This window comes from Chiloscyllium punctatum, chromosome 26 (genome assembly GCF_047496795.1).
Source record: "Chiloscyllium punctatum isolate Juve2018m chromosome 26, sChiPun1.3, whole genome shotgun sequence".
Lineage (NCBI taxonomy): Eukaryota > Metazoa > Chordata > Chondrichthyes > Orectolobiformes > Hemiscylliidae > Chiloscyllium > Chiloscyllium punctatum.
Genome location: NC_092764.1, coordinates 49,002,894 through 49,022,373, shown reverse-complemented (window position 1 = coordinate 49,022,373; position 19,480 = coordinate 49,002,894). Strand labels below are relative to the sequence as shown.

The 19,480-nt window shown below is 40.8% G+C and overlaps 1 protein-coding gene across 3 annotated transcripts in view; it reads left to right on the top strand.

The window, feature by feature from the left end:
- Positions 1-16,487, top strand: part of aktip (akt interacting protein) — a 41,757-nt gene extending 25,270 nt beyond the window's left edge. For all 3 annotated transcript variants that reach the window (XM_072547366.1, XM_072547368.1, XM_072547367.1), the window contains exons 4-10: positions 165-229; positions 318-418; positions 2,096-2,184; positions 3,403-3,501; positions 12,217-12,324; positions 14,279-14,339; positions 15,466-16,487. In XM_072547366.1, the coding sequence (XP_072403467.1) occupies positions 165-229; positions 318-418; positions 2,096-2,184; positions 3,403-3,501; positions 12,217-12,324; positions 14,279-14,339; positions 15,466-15,576 (634 nt within the window). In that variant the 3' untranslated portion in view covers positions 15,577-16,487. The remainder of the gene's footprint in view (positions 1-164; positions 230-317; positions 419-2,095; positions 2,185-3,402; positions 3,502-12,216; positions 12,325-14,278; positions 14,340-15,465) is intronic.
- Positions 16,488-19,480: the final 2,993 nt, after the last annotated feature.

Sequence of the window (19,480 nt, the reverse complement as noted above, 5' to 3'; positions counted from 1 at the left end):
TAAACCTTGACCAAATCTTCAGAGTAGCCCTGGAAACCTGAATGTGGGTTACAATAAGCTGTATAATTGGTGCATTAGAGTTGAAGATTTACTTAATGAGAATTTTGGTTAATGGAGTTTCTTTTGATTTTGATAATGAAAGTAATTTGTGCTTGAAATTACAGTACCTTGGTGGTAAAGCAGAAACTGCCTGGAGTCTATGTACAACCCTCCTATGGATCTGCTTTAAGTGAGTCGCATAATCTGTTATTGGTCTTATTTCTTATGTATTTTGCTTTGCAATTTTGTGGAACTAATTATTTCGCATCTGTTTTCAGTGTGGTTTGGGGTGATCTTTATAAGACATGGCTTGTATCAGGATGGCGTATTTAAGTTTACTATTTATATCCCTGACAACTATCCAGATGGTGACTGTCCTGTAAGTAATGAATTTTTTCCACTTCATTTTCTCAACGTATTTTTCACATTACACCCACAACAGGTGCACTGGAAGCCCAAGAGCAATTTATGCAGTAGGTTACAATGCAGTGTGTATTTTTGAAATGGCTTTATTTGAAAAGTGCACTGGTCAGCTGACTTTGTTTTAATTCGCTCTCCAGGGTCAGCTAAAGTAAGGAGGTTAACTTGTCTAAGTACAGTATACCAATTTCAAAACTAAGACTGCCGCTATTCAGGATTAAAGTCGATTCTTCCTCCTCCTCATCCCATTTTGTTGTTTGTTTCTCTCCTTGCCCCTTCCCCTTGAAGTTCGTGAGATGAAGTCTTGTCTCATCTTTCCAGTGCATAAGGTGCAGTCTCGTCTTAACCAGAGTAGTCTTGTGTTAGTTGTGATTATAGTCATGTTGATCTTGGTTTACTGCTACTCTAAACCAAGAAAACTAGTTGTCCTATCTAGCCAAATTAAAAACTGAAAGAACTGTGGATGCTGTAAATCAGAAACAAAAACAGAATTGCTGGAAAAGCTCAGCAGGTCTGTCAGCATTTGTGGAGAGAAATCTGTTTTTGGTCCTATCCAACTAGTCTAGAGTCTAATTACTACTGCCTTGGAGTCCTTTCTACAATGGCTTATATAATAAGGGAGGCAGCGAAAAGCTGGTAAGTGAAATACTTTCTGCTTCAGGGCTTAGAGTGCATTATGCCAAAGTCCAGTTGGTTCGTACTGATTTCAAATCGTGTTGATGCTACTTTAATTCCACCTTATGAAGTTAAAGCTATCTTAGTGTCTGCAGAGGACTGTCTGCTGCGTTCTGAAATATATGCAATTTGAGTGATTGGCTATGCTGTTTGGGTCTGATCTCAAAAAAGTTTAAGCTTAAGTGACTGCTTTTCAGTTGTACTATCTGGGAAGCTTTTCATATTTTGAGCATTCATGTTGAATGCGCTGTATGGCATTTCGTGCAGAGCCATGTGAATACAATCCTCCATGTTGGAGTAATTTTATGCTCCCAGCTTTGTGGTGTATTGATATTGTCGAGGAGTCAATGTTGTATCTAAAAGTTTTAAATGTGTGTTTGATCAAAATGTTGCAAATGATCTTGGCTACTATAGTGGAAACTATAGCGTCTGTAATTGACAAGAAATTTCAATTAACATCTCAACTGGGTTTTAAAATTTTTTGGCATTCTGGTACATAAAGGGAAGAATGCAGATTTTTAAAATTGCAGAGTTCAAAGGTTGACTGCTGAAACCAACTACTCCGTATGATTTTTTTAAAATGTGAAAACTAATGGTGTAACAATAAATCCAGTCTGAATTCAAACAGTGAAACACACTCAGGTGCAACCAAAAAAAACAGGTGGCTATGTGATTGCAGCAGCCAGTGCAGAATTGAAACATTCAATATATTCACAAGCATTAAATATACACTTCTGCCAACCTGAGCCAAGTTAACATCCCGAATTTTCATTGTTTTATTATTGTTCTAACTCTTAACTGTTAGGTTTTGAGAGTTTTATCAGTCTCAAATCAGTAACTGCAATGTTGGGGGGAGGAAAAACTTCCAAGCAGAAGAGCCACTAACTTGGCAGAAGGAGTTTGAAACAATGAAATGACTAATTTGGATGTTTACCTTTTTTTTTATTTTGCATTCTTTTAGCGCTTGATGTTTGATATGCCAGTCTTCCACCCACTAGTAGATCCAACAACAGGAGAATTGGATGTAAAAAGAGCATTCACAAAGTGGAGGTTAGTCTGAGATGAGCATCTGAGTACCACAACCATCACTAAGATTGTATATCTCCACCTTCTAACATTGCTTGGCTATGCTTAAAAACTCTCCATGACTTCATCTGTAGGCTTTTCTAATCTAATACATTCCTGACTTCCCATGCTGCTCCAACATCTGTGTAATCTCTCTCCATTCCTCAATCCTACCAGATGTGCTTATTTAATTTTGACATTTTACAGCTCTGACTTTTGACTTGCTTCAGCTCCATAGAAGTGAATCGATGACCAAGATTTTGGGTGTTAGCCTTCTATAGCCTGCTATAGATTAGTTTTAAATTTTGCTTTATGATGCTCCTGTGAAGTACTTTGGTACTTTTTTATTTCCATTTAAAGGTGAGATATAAGTAAAAGTTAAACTTTATAATTGATTTGAGATGCTGACTAATCTTTTTATTGTTAAACTAAAATGGGATAGTTTTTGGTTTGCCAATAAGTGAATATTTATATTGGTTGCTTTAGAAAAAAACAAAGCAATTTTAGTGAATTTTGAGAATATTTGTAGCTCAGGTTGAGGTTCTGGATGTAGGTTTGCTCGCTGAGCTCGGAGGTTCATTTCCAGAGTTTTCATCACCGTACTAGGTAACATCTTCAGTGGGCCTCAGGCGAAGCCGTGTACATGATTCCTGCTTTCTCTTATGTTTGGGTTTCTTTGGGTTGATGTTATTCCCTGTGGTGCACCAATAATCTCACCAACCCAAAGAAACCTAAACATAAACAGAAAGCAGGAATCATGTAAACTGCTTCACCTGAGACCCACTAAAGATGTTACCTAGTACAGTGTTGAAACGTCTGGAAATGAACTTCCCAGCTCAGCGAGCAAACTTATGTCCACAAAGCAAATTTTAAAAAAAATATTAGCATTATGTACTGATTTAAGTCTGTCACACTGACTAGAGATTGGCTTCGTTTGCAGGGCCATATGTTTGTTTGTATTCGTGCAAATCTTGAAGTAAGCTGTAGATTATTTTCATTTTAAATAAAAAAGCTATGTAATTTCTTATCACTCCCACAAGTCGACCAATCTAGGTTATACACTTGCAATGCTATGCAACATGTATGCATGAAAATACCTGAAGGAATCTAGGAGAAAATCTTTTTAGAGGCAAATGTAAACAACTTGGTGACTGCACAAATCTGTCTTAATGCTCTCTTACTGTGATACTGTTCTTCCCATAGACGGAATCATAATCACATCTGGCAGGTACTGATGTATGCTCGTCGAGTGTTTTACAAGATTGATACAGTTAATCCCTTGAACCCTGAAGCTGCAGTACTGTGAGTAACCAAAAGAACTTAAAATGTTATCTAGGATCTTGCTTCTAAAAGAATGTTTGTTTGTTTGTTTATAGCTGGGCTTTTTTCATTTGAAGTTGAAAGAATGGTGGTGAGCAAGTTTCATTTTTGTCGTTTCCAATGTGGCCCAGGGTGAATTATCTGACCCCTCATCACACTATCTATACAGCTGATTTTAGGCACGTTGTGAGGTAAGAGAAATCTGATCTGCTGTCAGTTGCTTCTTTTTTGCAGAAACCAACTAATTTTTTAAGGTGCACTGACAAAGCATTCACCTGCCACCTTCACCAGTGTAGAATATCAACTGAGGTTCAATTCTCTGTTAAGACTTGGGTGTGTAATCTGGTGTGTGTACCATTGACAGGTCTGCACAGCCAATAAAGAAAGAAACGCCTGAGGTCTCTGAAATTCAGGATTGCTGAAGACCAAGCACCTGATCAGTTCATTGCAGAAGATGTGCCTCTGTTCTCGGCCATAAGTGATATGCTCATCCTGCAGTGATAGGCAAAGTAACGTTGGAAAGGTGTGGCAGATGTACTCTGATTAGAATGAAAGGTTGTAGAAGTCCACAATATTTAGTACTGTGGTGGCTCTGACATAAAAGTATCTTGCCGTTTCCAGGAAATGGTGGCAGCTGGCTTGAAGATCCAAGACCTACAGAATGCTCAGTGGCTGCAGTTGACATTTGGACCTCAATGCCATCGCTTTATTCCTGGTTTAGCATCAGTAAGGAGGAGTGAGGGACTTTTTGATCTTGATCCTGGTGCCCCTCCCTCTCAGAAGCAGGATGGTGATGATGACAAGTACCCATAGGGAGCGGGAGTGACAAACCTTGGGCATCCACAGATGAGCATGAAGCCTGCAGCAGTTCAAACCATGGGGGGTGACCTTGGAGGGCAAGCCTGGGCTTTCTCGGCTGAAAGGCAGCTGGGGTAGCCATCAAGTCTTTTGTCTAAGTAGGTCCAAGTCCCATCATCTAACTCTGGAAATTGGGTTGCACCTAGGTGGAAGAGGATAAAGTGTACCTAAGGCACATATGTGGCACAGATGCTACATTGTGGGAAATAAGCCATCATACTAATATATTTTTCAGTTGCAATATTATGTCTGCTGTGCTATTCGCTTTGCTAAAGAACCTGATGAAGTATGACCTGGATGCAATGCGGATCATCTTCATGCATCTCAAGGATGTCAAGTTTGAAAAGGAAACTTCTCCCAGCAAATATCCATGTGGGGGCAGAAGACCTTGGACAGAAACTGACACCTGTGAGTGCTGCAGTACAAATGAGTTATGACACCTCCAGTATATCTGATGCTGATCCCCAAATGTGACTTTGGTCACAGATTATTTGAACATTTGAGAGTGGACTCCTTTTCCTGTTCTCAAATGTCCTTGGCTGGTGGTAGGGAGCTGTATAAACATTTGTATAATCCTTAGCACCCTGCATATGGGGGAGGCCCCTCACAACTTCCTTCAAGAATAACTTTGGGGAGGTGGGCACTCTGATATGAGGATAGTCTCGAGGCTCTCTGCTTGCTTTTTTAAAAAAGCCTGAGCTGTCCCTGTCCTTCAACACCACTTCTCCACCTGTTGAAGCTCATTCTTTGAAGAATTCTTTTTAACACTTTTTTTTTCATTTTCTTCAGGTCAAAAGTGCCTGTATGGACCCCAGTTATTCCTGTCTTTGTGGAGTACATGAAACACTACTTTTTTTTTGTTCCAATCTTACTTGGGGCCTCTTCCCATAACTTTCTCCTCTACAATAATTACATCATCAATACTGCTTCCCCTCAATCTGAAATAGGTATATTTTTCCAGTTCACTTCCAATTTCCACCCTGCCCTCACATTCACCCATCTCCAGCTCTTCTCTTTCCCCACATCAGTTTCCATTTCTGGGGATAAGCAAGCCACTGATTATCCACCATAAATCCTTTGGCTCTATGGTTAACTTGACTACAAATTCTCTCTCCCTGCTTCCTGTAAAACCGCCCAGTTTCTTCATCGCCATTGCATCTGGTCCCTTTAGCCTTGTTTGGCTCACTTTCTGCCCTTGCCCTTTTTTCCTTCCCGCAAGAACAATATAGTCTCGTGGTCCTCATTTGCCACCCTACCAGCCATCAGAGGATTAAGATGCAATTCCTGTTGCCTCTATTGGGATGCCACAACCAGACTCATTCCCTTTCTCTCATTTGGCATTCTGTAGGGACCATTCCTTCTGAGACACTCTGTGGTGCACTTCTCCATCCCCAAGCACCTTCCCACTTAATTGCAGAAAGTGTAACCTGTGTGATTACTTCCTCCCTCATTGCCAAATAAGGCCCCAGTCAAATCTTCCAGGTGAAGCAGCGATTTATCAATGCTTCATTTGCTATGCCGTATAGTCTCCTTTACATTAGAGACTTAACACTGCCTTTCCACCTTACAGACGACTATGCTTTGTCTGTAAAAATGACTGAATTTTCAGCCAATTGCCACTTCAACACACCACTGTTCCCACGTCGTTATTTGTATTGCAGGCCTGCAGTGTTCCAGTTAGCTCACAGAACAGCATCTCCTTTTTCCACTTGAGGGCCTTCAGCCTCTGGAACCTGACATGGAGCCCAATAATCGAGTGCCTCACCCCCACCCCAGTATGACCTGGATTGCTGTGGGGTGAAGGGGGAGGTGACTGATATCAGTGACTGGACTTGAAACATGGTTCTGGCAGTATCTGTAAGAACACTGAATTTACCAGCAATTTCTTTTTGTTTAAGACAAATGCATCTCTACTCACTCCACCTCCTGGAATTCAGCTGTTCTGTCCAAGGTTGAATGAAAGCTCTGATAAGGCCAGGATGTGAAAGTAGCCCAGGCTGAACCCAAACTCCGCATTAGTGAGCAGGTTGTTGCTAAGCAATTACTGCTTGATAACATTGTTGATGACACTTTCCATCACTGATAGGGTAGTAATTGGCTATGTTGGATCTGTCTTGGTTTTTGTGTGCAGGGCATACCAGGGAAGTTGTTTTTCCACATGATCAGGTAGATGCTAGTGATGGTTGCCGTCTTTGTCACACTAACAGCTATGGTAAAAACAATGACTGCAGATGCTGAAAACCAAATACTGGATTAGTGGTGCTGGAAGAGCACAGCAGTTCAGGCAGCATCCAACGAGCAGCGAAATTGACGTTTCGGGCAAAAGCCCTTCAGCAGGAATAAAGGCAGTGAGCCTGAAGCGTGGAGAGATAAGCTAGAGGAGGGTGGGGGTGGGGAGAAAGTAGCATAGAGTACAATGGGTGAGTGGGGAAGGAGATGAAGGTGATAGGTCAAGGGGGAGAGGGTGGAGTGGATAGGTGGAAAAGGAGATAGGCAGGTAGGACAAGTCAAGGAGACAGTTACTGAGCTGGAAGTTTGAAACTAGGATGAGGTGGGGGAAGGGGAAATGAGGAAGCTGTTGAAGTCCACATTGATGCCCTGGGGTTGAAGTGTTCCGAGGCGGAAGATGAGGCGTTCTTCCTCCAGGTGTCTGGTAGTGAGGGAGCGGCGGTGAAGGAGGCCCAGGACCTCCATGTCCTCAGCAGAGTGGGAGGGGAAGTTGAAATGTTGGGCCATGGGGCGGTTTGGTTGATTGGTGCGGGTGTCTCGGAGATGTTCCCTAAAGCGCTCTGCTAGGAGGTGCCCAGTCTCCCCAATGTAGAGGAGACCACGTCGGGAGCAGCGGATACAATAAATGATATCGGTGGATGTGCAGGTGAAACTTTGATGGATGTGGAAGGCTCCTTTAGGGCCTTGGATAGAGGTGAGGGATGAGGTGTGGGCGCAGGTTTTACAGTTCCTGCGGTGGCAGGGGAAAGTGCCAGAATGGGACGGTGGGTCGTAGGGGGGTGTGGACCTGACCAGGTAGTCACGGAGGGAACGGTCTTTGCGGAAGGCGGAAAGGGGTGGTGAGGGAAATATATCCCTGGTGGTGGGGTCTTGGAGGTGGCGGAAATGTCGGTGGATGATTTGGTTGACGCGAAGGTTTGTAGGGTGGGAGGTGAGCACCAGGGGCATTCTGTCCTTGTTACGGTCTGAGGGGTGGGGTCTGAGGGCGGAGGTGCAGGATGTGGACGAGATGCGTTGGAGGGCATCTTTAACCACGTGGGAAGGGAAATTGCGGTCTCTAAAGGAGGAGGCCATCTGGTGTGTCCTATGGTGGAACTGGTCCTCCTGGGAGCAGATACGGTGGAGGCGGAGAAACTGGGAATACGGGATCTGACGACCGACTTGACACTGACATTTTTTACAAACCCACCGACTCCCACAGCTACCTGGATTACACCTCTTCCCACCCTATCTCTTGCAAAAATGCCATCCCGTATTCCCAATTTCTCTGCCTCCGCCTTATCTGCTCCCAGGAGGACCAGTTCCACCATAGGACACACCAGATGGCCTCCTTCTTTCGAGACCACAATTTCCCTTCCCACGTGGTTAAAGATGCCCTCCAACGCATCTCGTCCACATCCTGCACCTCCGCCCTCAGACCCCACCCCTCAGACCGTAACAAGGACAGAATGCCCCTGGTGCTCACCTTCCACCCTACAAACCTTCGCGTCAACCAAATCATCCACCGACATTTCCGCCACCTCCAAAAAGACCCCACCACCAGGGATATATTTCCCTCCCCACCCCTTTTCCGCCTTCCGCAAAGACCGTTCCCTCCGTGACTACCTGGTCAGGTCCACACCCCCCTACGACCCACCCTCCCATTCTGGCACCTTCCCCTGCCACCGCAGGAACTGTAAAACCTGCGCCCACACCTTGTCCCTCACCTCTATCCAAGGCCCTAAAGGAGCCTTCCACATCCATCAAAGTTTCACCTACACATCCACCGATATCATTTATTGTATCCGCTGCTCCCGACGTGGTCTCCTCTACATTGGGGAGACTGGGCGCCTCCTAGCAGAGCGCTTTAGGGAACATCTCAGAGACACCCACTCCAGTCAACCAAACCGCCCCGTGGCCCAACATTTTAACACCCCCTCCCACTCTGCCGAGGACGTGGAGGTCCTGGGCCTCCTTCACCGCCGCTCCCTCACCACCAGACGCCTGGAGGAAGAACGCCTCATCTTCCGCCTCGGAACACTTCAACCCCAGGGCATCAATGTGGACTTCAACAGCTTCCTCATTTTCCCCTTCTCCCACCTCATCCTAGTTTCAAACTTCCAGCTCAGTAACTGTCTCCTTGACTTGTCCGACCTGCCTATCTTCTTTTCCACCTATCCACTCCACCCTCTCCTCCTTGACCTATCACCTTCATCTCCCCCCCCCCCCCCCCCCCGCCCCGCCACTCACCCATTGTACTCTATGCTACTCTCTCCCCACCCCCATCCTCCTCTAGCTTATCTCTCCACGCTTCAGGCTCACTGCCTATATTCCTGATGAAGGGCTTTTGCCCGAAACGTCGATTTTCGCTGCTCGTTGGATGCTGCCTGAACTGCTGTGCTCTTCCAGCACCACTAATACACTAACAACTATGCCTATTATTCTGGAAGTTCTTGCACCCTTGCTGGCCCCACACTCTCCCATGTATAATACAGATCTGCTCAAACCCCACTGAGTTTGCTGTCCCTTCCCACTTACTAAGGCTCCATACATAGAATTTGTAATTTGCCAGTGATTACAATCACTGTCCTGTGACCTAGTATGTTAAAGTGCCTTCCCCGACTTGATCTGTCTGATTTGATTTGTTTTCCACTTTTCGCACCCCTCACTAATCATTAGTGACCAATCCCCTCAACTGTGGCCCACATCTATGAACTAACTTGTCAGGGTAGTCAAACTCCTATTAGTTGCACCCCTTTATCCCAGATGGATTTCTTAACAGCACCTTGACTGACCTACATGTAATCTCCACACTGATTGCATTTGATCTGCAGAACTAACTGTGGCCAGCCCTCTGGACTAATCTGACTAGCTCCATAACTGGCTGTGTGACAGTACTGCAGGACTAACTGGAGTCCACTTTGTGGTCCATAACAGTCCTTCCCTTTGGCTTTCTCACACTGGCATTCAGTCTGAGCATGTGCAATGTGTTTGTTGCAAAAAAACTGCATATGCTGTAGCTCTGTTAACATGGCTCTGTGCCAAATAGTGATATGTCTGTCCTTCCAATACACTGTTCTTGGGTACTTTTCACCACTGTTGGATGTCTTGCTTCTGTACAAAAAGAACCAGTGGTGGCCTATTTCTAACCTGGTATTAAAAGGCAGTATGAGACACACTATGCCTGGCTGCATGCAAGCATTTATTATCCGGTGTAGGTATGCAAGTTTGTCTCACTATGATGGAACCTCCACAATGTGGAAACAGGGCATTTGGCCCCATAGAGTCCTCACCACTCTGCTGAAGAGCATCTCACCATATCGCTGCATTTCTCATGCAAGCCCACCGAACCTACATGTCCATGGACACAACAACTTAGTATGGCCAATCTGCCCATCTTTGGGAGGAAATCAAAGCACCTGGAGGAAGCCCACACAGACTTTGAGAGATTCAGTGTGAGTGTGTTTGCTTGGTCGCCTGAAGGTGGAATCGAACCAGTGACCCTGGGACTGAGGCAGTAATGCTAGCCGCCCTGCTGCTCCGGTAACTAAAGAATAAGATCCGTAGTGGGGACTGAATTCCATTACTTTGGTCTTGTCAATATGTAGTTGTAAGAAAACTTGGTAAACGCTGGACATCAACAGGGTCTGACAAGTCAAACAGTGGAAAATTTGAGAGGAGTGATGGTGAGATAAAGCTGGATTTCATGTCAAGGGCCGCATCTAAATAAAAAAGAGGGTAATGGACAGTCATGAAGGAAAAGGTAATGGTGTGAAACTGCAGATCAGTCGTTGTGACTTCCTCAGCACAACTGATCTACAAATATGTGGAGGTGCTGGTGTTGGACTGGCGTGGACAAAGTTAAAAATTGCAACTCTCAGATTATAGTCCAACAGGTTTATTTGGAGGTGCAAGTTTTCGGAGCTAGTGGAGTATGCAAGTCCTATTAGGGCCTCTCCCCTCCAAAGCAGACACCTTGAAGTCACTTCCAATTTGGGCTGAGACCAAACACATTGGCATGCTGCTGGTGGTTTAATATTATATGTTTGAAGAATCCAGGAGGAATCTGCTTGTTGACTCTGAAGTCACCTTGTTCAGAAAAAATTATTCTAAGAGCAGATAGATGGCCAACACGTCTCATTCTCTTGCAGAATGGCTAAGTTGCCAGGTACCTGCTGTTTGTTGCCAGTCAAGTTTTTGTGCCATTTGACTTTTTCCTTTTGTGGAAGAGAAAGGTGAAAGTGGCAGGTTGGGCACATAATGCAGTGACAATATATGCTTATTGCATCTAAGAACTGAGAACTCTAGCTTTTTTTTTAAATCTAAAGCATCCTCACCATCATTCATGTCATCTCCAATGGAAAAATTCCTCCCTGTGTAACTACTTTAACAGCTATATTTAAGAATAATTTCATTTTAAACAATGAAGCTTTCATAACAATGTCTGTAGTGTCAGGTATTTGGACTGTACTTTTCAAAAGTAGTAAGTTAGAAAAATATTGCTAATTATTATGAATACTTAATTTCACAATGTTGAATAAACCCTAGGCATGAAATTAACAAATTAATCTTAACATTGCCAAAATTTGCCTCCACTATGGATGTTGACTTTTAATTTTCTTGGGATGTTATGATATAATGCAACTTCCTCGAAGTTGGGAGCTACTATGCCAGCAAGTTGGTAAATGGGGATACACTGTTTACATTGAGTTCCATGGAAAGTGCAATTTCACTTGAGTCAGGTTGTTAGTTGAATGCAGAATATTTTTCTTTATCTAGTAAGGCTCAGAAGATTCTTTTAAAGCTGGGAAATCTATTGTGAGCATGAAAAAGTAACGGTCAAAGGTAGACACTACCAACTTTTCTGTATTTCTTGATTCTTGACAATGCAGTGAGCTTGCAAAAAGCTGCGGCACAAGGATTTGGGGATACTTATGTATTATTTTCTCTCTTAAAACTAGCCTACCAACAGGTTTAATAGGTAATAAGGAAGAGATGTGGAATGTTGGCCTTTATTTTGAAGGGACTAAAGTATTAAAAATAGGAAAATATTTTAAAATTTATATATAAAAGATTAGTTAAACCACACTAGAATGCTGTGACCATTTTTGGTCCCCTTTTCGAAGAAAATGTGTATTGGCATTGAAGGTAGCCAGAAAAAAATGAACTCCTCTTATGAGGAGAGGTTGAATAGATTGCGCTGTACTTTATTGAAGTTCAGAAAATAGTGTGATCGTATTGAAACATTTCAAGATTCTTAGGGAACCTGATGAGTGGTTTTTCTCCCCTTTTTTTTGTGGGGAGTGTAGGACCAGTGCGCATAGTTTTGAGGAAGGGGTCACCTGTTTAAGACTGAGGAATTTCTTTTGATAGTAATGAATGTGTGGAATCCTTTTCTGCAGAGCGCTGTTGAGGCTGGCTTAAGTGTAGTCTAGGCTGTGGTAGATTTTTAATTGTACATTATTAATGTTACAGGAGCCAAAGCTTGAGGTGTTGAGGATTATCCATTCAGCCAGGATCTCATTGAATGGAGCAATAGGCTCAATAGGCTGAATGTCTTGCTACTTCATCTTGTGGGGTTTTTTGAGCAAAACCACTGCCAAACTGAACTTTAAATAAATTTATTTCCAGATATGAAAAAGATATTCACTTGTTCAAAAGCAAAGTAGTTGATAGCGTTAAACTATGCAACAGTCGACTTTTCGATCAACCTAAAATGGATGACCCTTATGCAATTAGGTAAGATGCACTGAGCTTCTATGGGATAACATCAGAAGATATTTTATGTCAACTGCTTTTCAAAACATTTAGTGGTTTGGCTTCTGGCTTCATAATTTTAATATTTGGAACTACTTTACCTGTTTCAATGGAGGCAAGAGTCTTGGGATTTTGCTCGAATAGTATTCTGTTCTAGCATTAAAGTATAGTCAGAAGCTTGTTACTTGGCTTAGTATTTCATTACTGCAAAAAATTTGTTTTTTGCACACTCTCTATTCCATTTTAAGTTTAAAACAGCTGCGTAAACCTATAACAAGATTTTAATTTTTCTTTAAGGCAAACAGTGGGGAAATTGTCATTTAGAGTGAAGTTTTAAACATAATAAAAAAATTAACTAACTAGGTTTTCAAATCACTTATTTAATAATCCTGACACCTAAATGTTTGGTAAGTACCAGCTCCACTTGGCTCCAGATCTAATGACTGGCTTAGTCCAAACTGACACAGCCAAATTCCAGGGTCGAGTGACTGCTCTTGACATCAAGAATAGTCTTTGACTGACAGGAGTATGGCATTATGGAGCCCCAGAAAATTGTAGTCTAAGAATCTAGCAACAGTTCCCAATAACTGTAGACATACCGAGCACAAAGGAGGGTGGATTGTCCTTGGCCCAACCATATTCAACTGCTTCATTTGATGATTAATCTCTTTTTAATGCACCTGATCAGGAATGGGCATGTTAGCTCATGAGTTGAGTTGTGTTCAGTCACAGTTGTAACTAGTTATATGCCCACGTGTAGCAAGACAAGGAAAACCTTTCATAGGTATGTGAATAGGAAGGGTTTGGAGGGATATGGACTGGGTGCTGGCAGGTGGGACTAGATTGTGTTGGGCTATCTGGTCGGCATGGGCAGGTTGGACCGAAGGGTTTGTTTCCATGCTGTACATCTGACTCTGACTTGGGCTGATCATTTGTGCTATGCAGTGACCATTTCGAAGCAGAGAGGACTGTCACCCCTTGATACTAAACATGCCCCCCTGTGAAGCCCCCCAACTTTTAAGTATCCTTTTGTTCATTGACCAGAAAATTAACTGAACCAGCTACAGAATCAAGACAGGGAACTCTGGTGAGCAGCTCGCCTGACTCCCCAAAACCCTTCCAATTTGACGCTTTATAGATAGTGGGAGTATAATTGAATGTGGTTCACTTGCCTAGATAATTGTAGTTAAAAACAAAATAGCTCCACCCTAGATGGAATTAGGCTATTTTGTTAATCTGCCTCTCCATTTATTGCCTTATAATTCATTCACTATCATGGGTTCATGCCACCACTATGACCCATCTGCAAGCTGTGCTCCACAACGCGCCTGTGACAAGCTTTCCAAAAACAACACAATGTCTACCACCTGTAGACTGACAGGCAGCAAATGGACCTCACTCAGCAGTGTTTACACACTGTCCTGACCAAAGCATATTGTCATTCCCTTTGCAGTTAGCCAACTTAACTTGGTGTACGTACTTGATGACAACTTGTTTCAAAAATGTGGCTCACCACCACCCTCTTGTGGGCCATCAGTGACTATTAAATGCTAGCTTTGTCAGTAATTCTTACATTCCATGCATGAATTGAAACAAGTTATTATATGGTGCCTTTTAACACTGAAATGTGCAAAGTGTGAAATCAAACTGTATAACATGAGGTCAGATGACACGAAACTTGGACAGAATTTTTGTTTTTCTTTCCAGCAGTGTCTTGAAGGACAAGTGATTTTTCTAAGGCATTTAGAGAGCTTGGGGTCTCAGGAACTGAAGGTGCAATCAGGGTATTGAAACATGGGTGCTCAAGACAACTTTTCAAGGATGTTGTGTAGAAACCTACTCCATGAATTCAAAATTGAAATTCTAACCCTTGTACGAATGGTAGATAAACTGGATTGTATCTTCTCACGGAATTGTACTGGTTTTTCTTCCAAAGCTTTTCACCATGGAATCCAGCAATACATGAAGAAGCCAGAGAGAAGATGTTGACTCCAAAGGTAAATTTGTTTAATTTTTTTTGCAACTGTGATGAAAAATCTTTTTTTTTTTCTCTCCACTACATGCCTAGTTATTACTTTTTTTAAGCCCGGTTTACCATTTTCCCTTGGCAAGTAACTTGAACAGACCTTCAAGTCAGACTCTCTTCTGAACTTAGGGTCTTGTGTATTTAACTTGATGTTATTCAATGGGAAGCTGACTGGTTAACTGTCTTTAGCATTTTATGTTTTGAGCTTGAGTATTTCATAGCTTTTTGTTTTGACTTTCCAGTTAACCTTCTGCACAAACTGTTAGCTGAGCATGAAAGTCAGCTGGTCTCATTGCTCCAAGTTCTTGTTTTTATTTTCCCTGACTGTGTTCCGAAAGATCTTTCCACCACAAATGACAAATTGGCTACCAGAGATCTGAAACTCTGTGATCTGCCCTTCTGTTTAGTACATATACTTTTTGTCCTGTAACCTCTGGGTTACTTCCTTGTCCTGCTGAACATTCTGCATCATCTTTTTAACCAGGGAAGCAGCAATTTTGATACTATAACTTCACCCACCTTGCCTATCGGAGGGTGTATTGACAGCACAGGTGGAAACAAATCTTAACTTCATAGACTTATTCCCTTTTTTCAAGATGCTTAGTTCCTGACCAAAGCAATGAACGTACTGTGACCCTCAACTGTTCTTATGCCTAGATCTCAACTCTTGAATTTCCCTCCTAAAGTTTCTAGATATCTTTCAGCTTTGAGACCTTTGTTAAAGTCTACCTCATCAAATATAGCCACCTGTTCACTTATTTCCTTCACAAAATTTGCTTTAATTTTCTTGTGACACTTCAGATTTCTGAAATGCTAAACAAATACAAGTTGCTGATATTGCATGTATCAGTATTTTCTCTTTCAGGCCTACTATAGTTTCTTTCTCCCAATTTAGGATTTACTCGAACTGATTTTATCTTTTTTCAATTTTTTCCAAACTTCGTGTGTACAGTCATAAATGCTTCAGAACATTTCTGTTGCATGAAGAATGACTTTCAAATTTTGTGTTTTGCAGTATTGTACCTCTCAAATTACTACTTTGGTGTACATTTTTCTATATACAAATTCTAATAAATTTTAATTTTTGTTTTGTCTAGAGGAAACCTGATGATCAGAACAAAAGTGTGCATATGGCTGGCCTTTCCTGGGTAAAGCCTGGTTCCACACAACCTTTCAGCAAAGATGAAAACAACACAGTGCAAACCTAGGATGCCCTATCAATACCACACAAGGCACTTTCTAACTGTGAATCACAGATCAGGTCAATTGGAATATAACAAGTTTCCTGTTGGTGCACATGTTGGACTTTATTTTAGCAGTGAATGTAAAAACAAAGTTATATATAAAGTTAGAACTGCTGAAAGATCGGGTTCTTTTGTGTAGATTGTAACATTTTAATCTAGTGTTCAAATTCAACTTTTAATTCCAGGTTTATAAAACTTGCATTTTGAAGACCTCTGTCTATACAACCTAGGCAATCTTGGCAATACAACTATTATCAATTATGTTGGGGTGGTTAACTGAATTGAATGGTATGTCATAAATGTGACACCATTTTGTAATATTATGGTGTAGAAATGTTTTCGTGTTTTGGGGCTGGTCTGTAGAGAATCAGGTGAGTTTAGGCATTCAGTGATTCATTCAAAACTATTTTACATTGTGTATGACTATTTAGCAGCTTTCATAAGTCATTTGAGTTTTCTATTGTAAATATGTTGGTGTATAAATTTTGTAAATAGCTTGTTTGACCTTACAATTAGCACTTTCGAGGTGAAAATTGTGCTAAAAGTAATATTAGTCTGCTGGCATACATTTTGGACAGGCTGATCTGTGCCAAAGTAACCAACTTGGTACAGTGAGCCCCAAGTTTTGTAACTTCAGTCTTTATATACTGTATGAATGTATAAAGTAATTCAAAGAAGTCTTCTCTTCCAATGTTAAAACATTTTCATGTTTTATAATTGTGCAGTACAACAGCAGGTAATGCATAAAATGCTGCTTTGTCACATTGGATACCAAAATTGGGATGAATTTTGAGGGGAAATAGCTGCTGTCCTAGCAAGTGATGTCATAATGGCTTAACCCTTAAAATAAAGACAAGCTAAAATTGTACCAACAATGTTTTTGCCATTTGTCTGTGCATATTTTTGATATGTCATGTCACATTGTTAAAAGAACCTACGAAGCCCTTTGGCCTTTAACACGTTGATAATCCTATTATGAAGATTGTTCCAGTGTTTTGTGGTACAGGCCATTCTGTATGAAACACGCATTTCATTAATATGAATTCTCAATTGATGAACTGGGGACAGTTTTTAACATGCGAACTTTTAACATATGCATTAGCTGTAACGCAATTATATCGCTGACATTAAGTACTGTTTCTAAAACATGAGTTTTCTATAATGTGGGGTTGCACAAGAATGCAACCACTGCGTTATAGAAGACCTACCTGTATGCTGATTGCTGTAGTTGAGTGCTAACTCGTCTGGTGCATTGGCTTCAGCTCCAAAACAATCTTTTCATTTATTTTTGTTTCTCAGGTAAGTGAGCTCTTCAAGTAAGTTCTTGATTTGTGTTAAAGTATTTTTAGCTTTTGTTGAAGGCTTGCTTTCTCCCCATCCTTGGCCCAACTCTTGGTGAGTGAAGTCACCCTTGCCCTCCCCCACTGCTGCCATCTCTGATAACTGGTAGCTTCTCTCAAAAACCAACACTGATGCTCTACTTGTGCAAAATTAGTAACGTAGGTTTGTCTGTGGAATGCCCTTATCTTTTAAAAATAAGATGGCAATATTCTCATGAGGTTAAACCACTGTTTACTTGTTTGTGTCTTCGTTTTGTTTTTTTTTTTCTCCCCTAATCGCCAGACCCTGCTACGATTTCTGACTTTGCTACCTCCACTTTACTCTTGCCTTTCTTTTAGTCTCTTGTAGCCTTTATTGCTGGAATCATCTTTTGCTCTGGTTGTATTAACTTCATTTGTACTCCATTTTACCAGAAGCAATTGAACTATTATATAATTCCATGTGCAAATGCCCAGAGATGGGTTACTCTGGCAGTCTCTCAATGATTCTGATAAAACAAAACCAGATGGCAAAAGTTTTGAGATCACTCAATGAAGGCCAAATTCCACAAAATATTTATGTAACTTTTTGACCCAGAACTAATTCTTGACAACTTTTTATGTAAAATCAATGTCTTTCATCAGAGTTAATGTTGCTAACACATGACTCATAAGCATTTGCATCTGTCATTTTATAAAAATCTAGAAACGGCAGTATTATTTCCTTTCTGCCTTAAATTTGCAACCTGTAGCAGGATCATTATGTGGTTAAAACAGCAAGATTCTGTTGTGCAGCAATGCACTTTTGTATTTTTTCAATCATTTGTCAGGATGCATAGGGAAAAGACTGCCTGTCCAATAAGGAAACTGCACCTTGCTAAGCCTACAGGTAAGCTATTCCAATCTCTACAGTGGACAAAAATGCATAGTGAATATAGGCTTAAAACCTCTAAATTCCAAATCCAGAATTTTTCCTTAACTTCTTGCACTCTTACATTTTCAGTAGGTAATTTCCTTTCTCTGAAATGCTGCTCAGCATTGCCTGGTTTCCAGCTAAGCAAAATTTAGATTTAAATTAGTCATGGCAAATGCAATGTTCTTTTTCTACTTTATTGCATAAAGCTCTTTTTTTTAAAAAAGTATTTAGCAGCTCAGCAGGTGAGTTTTTTTATCGGAAAGATTAAAACTCACTCTGCAACCTAGGCTTCATAAATCATCGACTTGTCCTACGCCCAAAATATTTTCCCTTCTGCTGATTAGCTGCTGTTACTTCTAGCTTTTCGAAATTTTGCATCAACTATTGTTTACTCAATTTAATACCATTTTAATAAATTTGATCATTACTTTTGCAATTTTATTCACTTTTTCCAAACCTACATCAAAGTTTAATTGTACACTTTAATACTGTTTTCATTCATAATTATAACTGGAAATGTTTTCTTAATTGAGCAATTTTGTAATTGTCACATGAAATACTAAAATGAATTTTTGTGATGCACAGACTGAGATGCAGAAATGGTCTTCATGTTTCAGAAATGCATAACTTGTAAACTGTAGCCATTTTGACCCTATGTATAGTTTTCGATTAATCCTAACACTTTAAAAAAAACTTTTTTGACAAACTCCCTTTTTATAAATGAGCACTGACACAAAATATCTTTTTTGGAAATCAAATTTCATATTTCAAGTTTTCACCCTTACAAAGTGGTACAACACAATGACAAGTAGACATTTAAAGTGAATCAGTTATAATTAGCATAAATTAAGCTGCAATAGGTATTTAATTTTTGAAGCAAGTTTTAGAGTTTTGATGGATACCTATCTAAATGGTAACCAGCCATATTGCAGTAATTCCATATTTTTGGGTTCAATTAATCATTTGTAGTACAATTAACTGAAGAGATGCATCCTAATTTTTTTAAACGCTCCTTGCAATTTTGTAAAATGCGATGCTGAATTCTTTTTACAATATGAAAACTGATTCTCTCATTCACACTGAACATGTAACCACATCAATAAATTTTAATGCTAATATTTTACATTAATTTGAACACCAAATTTACGGAATGTTAAGTGTGGCAAAACACTCATTTGTGATTGAGGTTGCATTGTGTGTATTAATGGTTGTCTCATTTGTTTATGCAATGTTGTGATTGTGATTTGAATTTTAAAAAATCTACAAGCTGTTCAGACATGTGACATTATATCTGGGGCAGGTGAGCCTTGGAATGAGGACCTCCTGATGCAGAGATAGGAACACTGAGTTACCCAAGCCCAAAATTAGTTCTTTAATCAAAAAGCTGTATATTTTGGAAGGGTCATTGTATGTATGACTATGAACATGAGTCCCTCCCCAACTTTGCTCCCCTGTCCCACTACTTCCACACTAAATAAAATTTGTATTAGGTTGAGCGTTGGTTGAACATTTTGAATTGTCAACTTATGGAAAAAATTTATTTTTGTGAATTTCCTAGCAACCAAACTGAAGTATTACAGGCAAAGATCTGGGAATAGGATGTATAGCTGCAGTCAGTAAAACCAAACTTTTT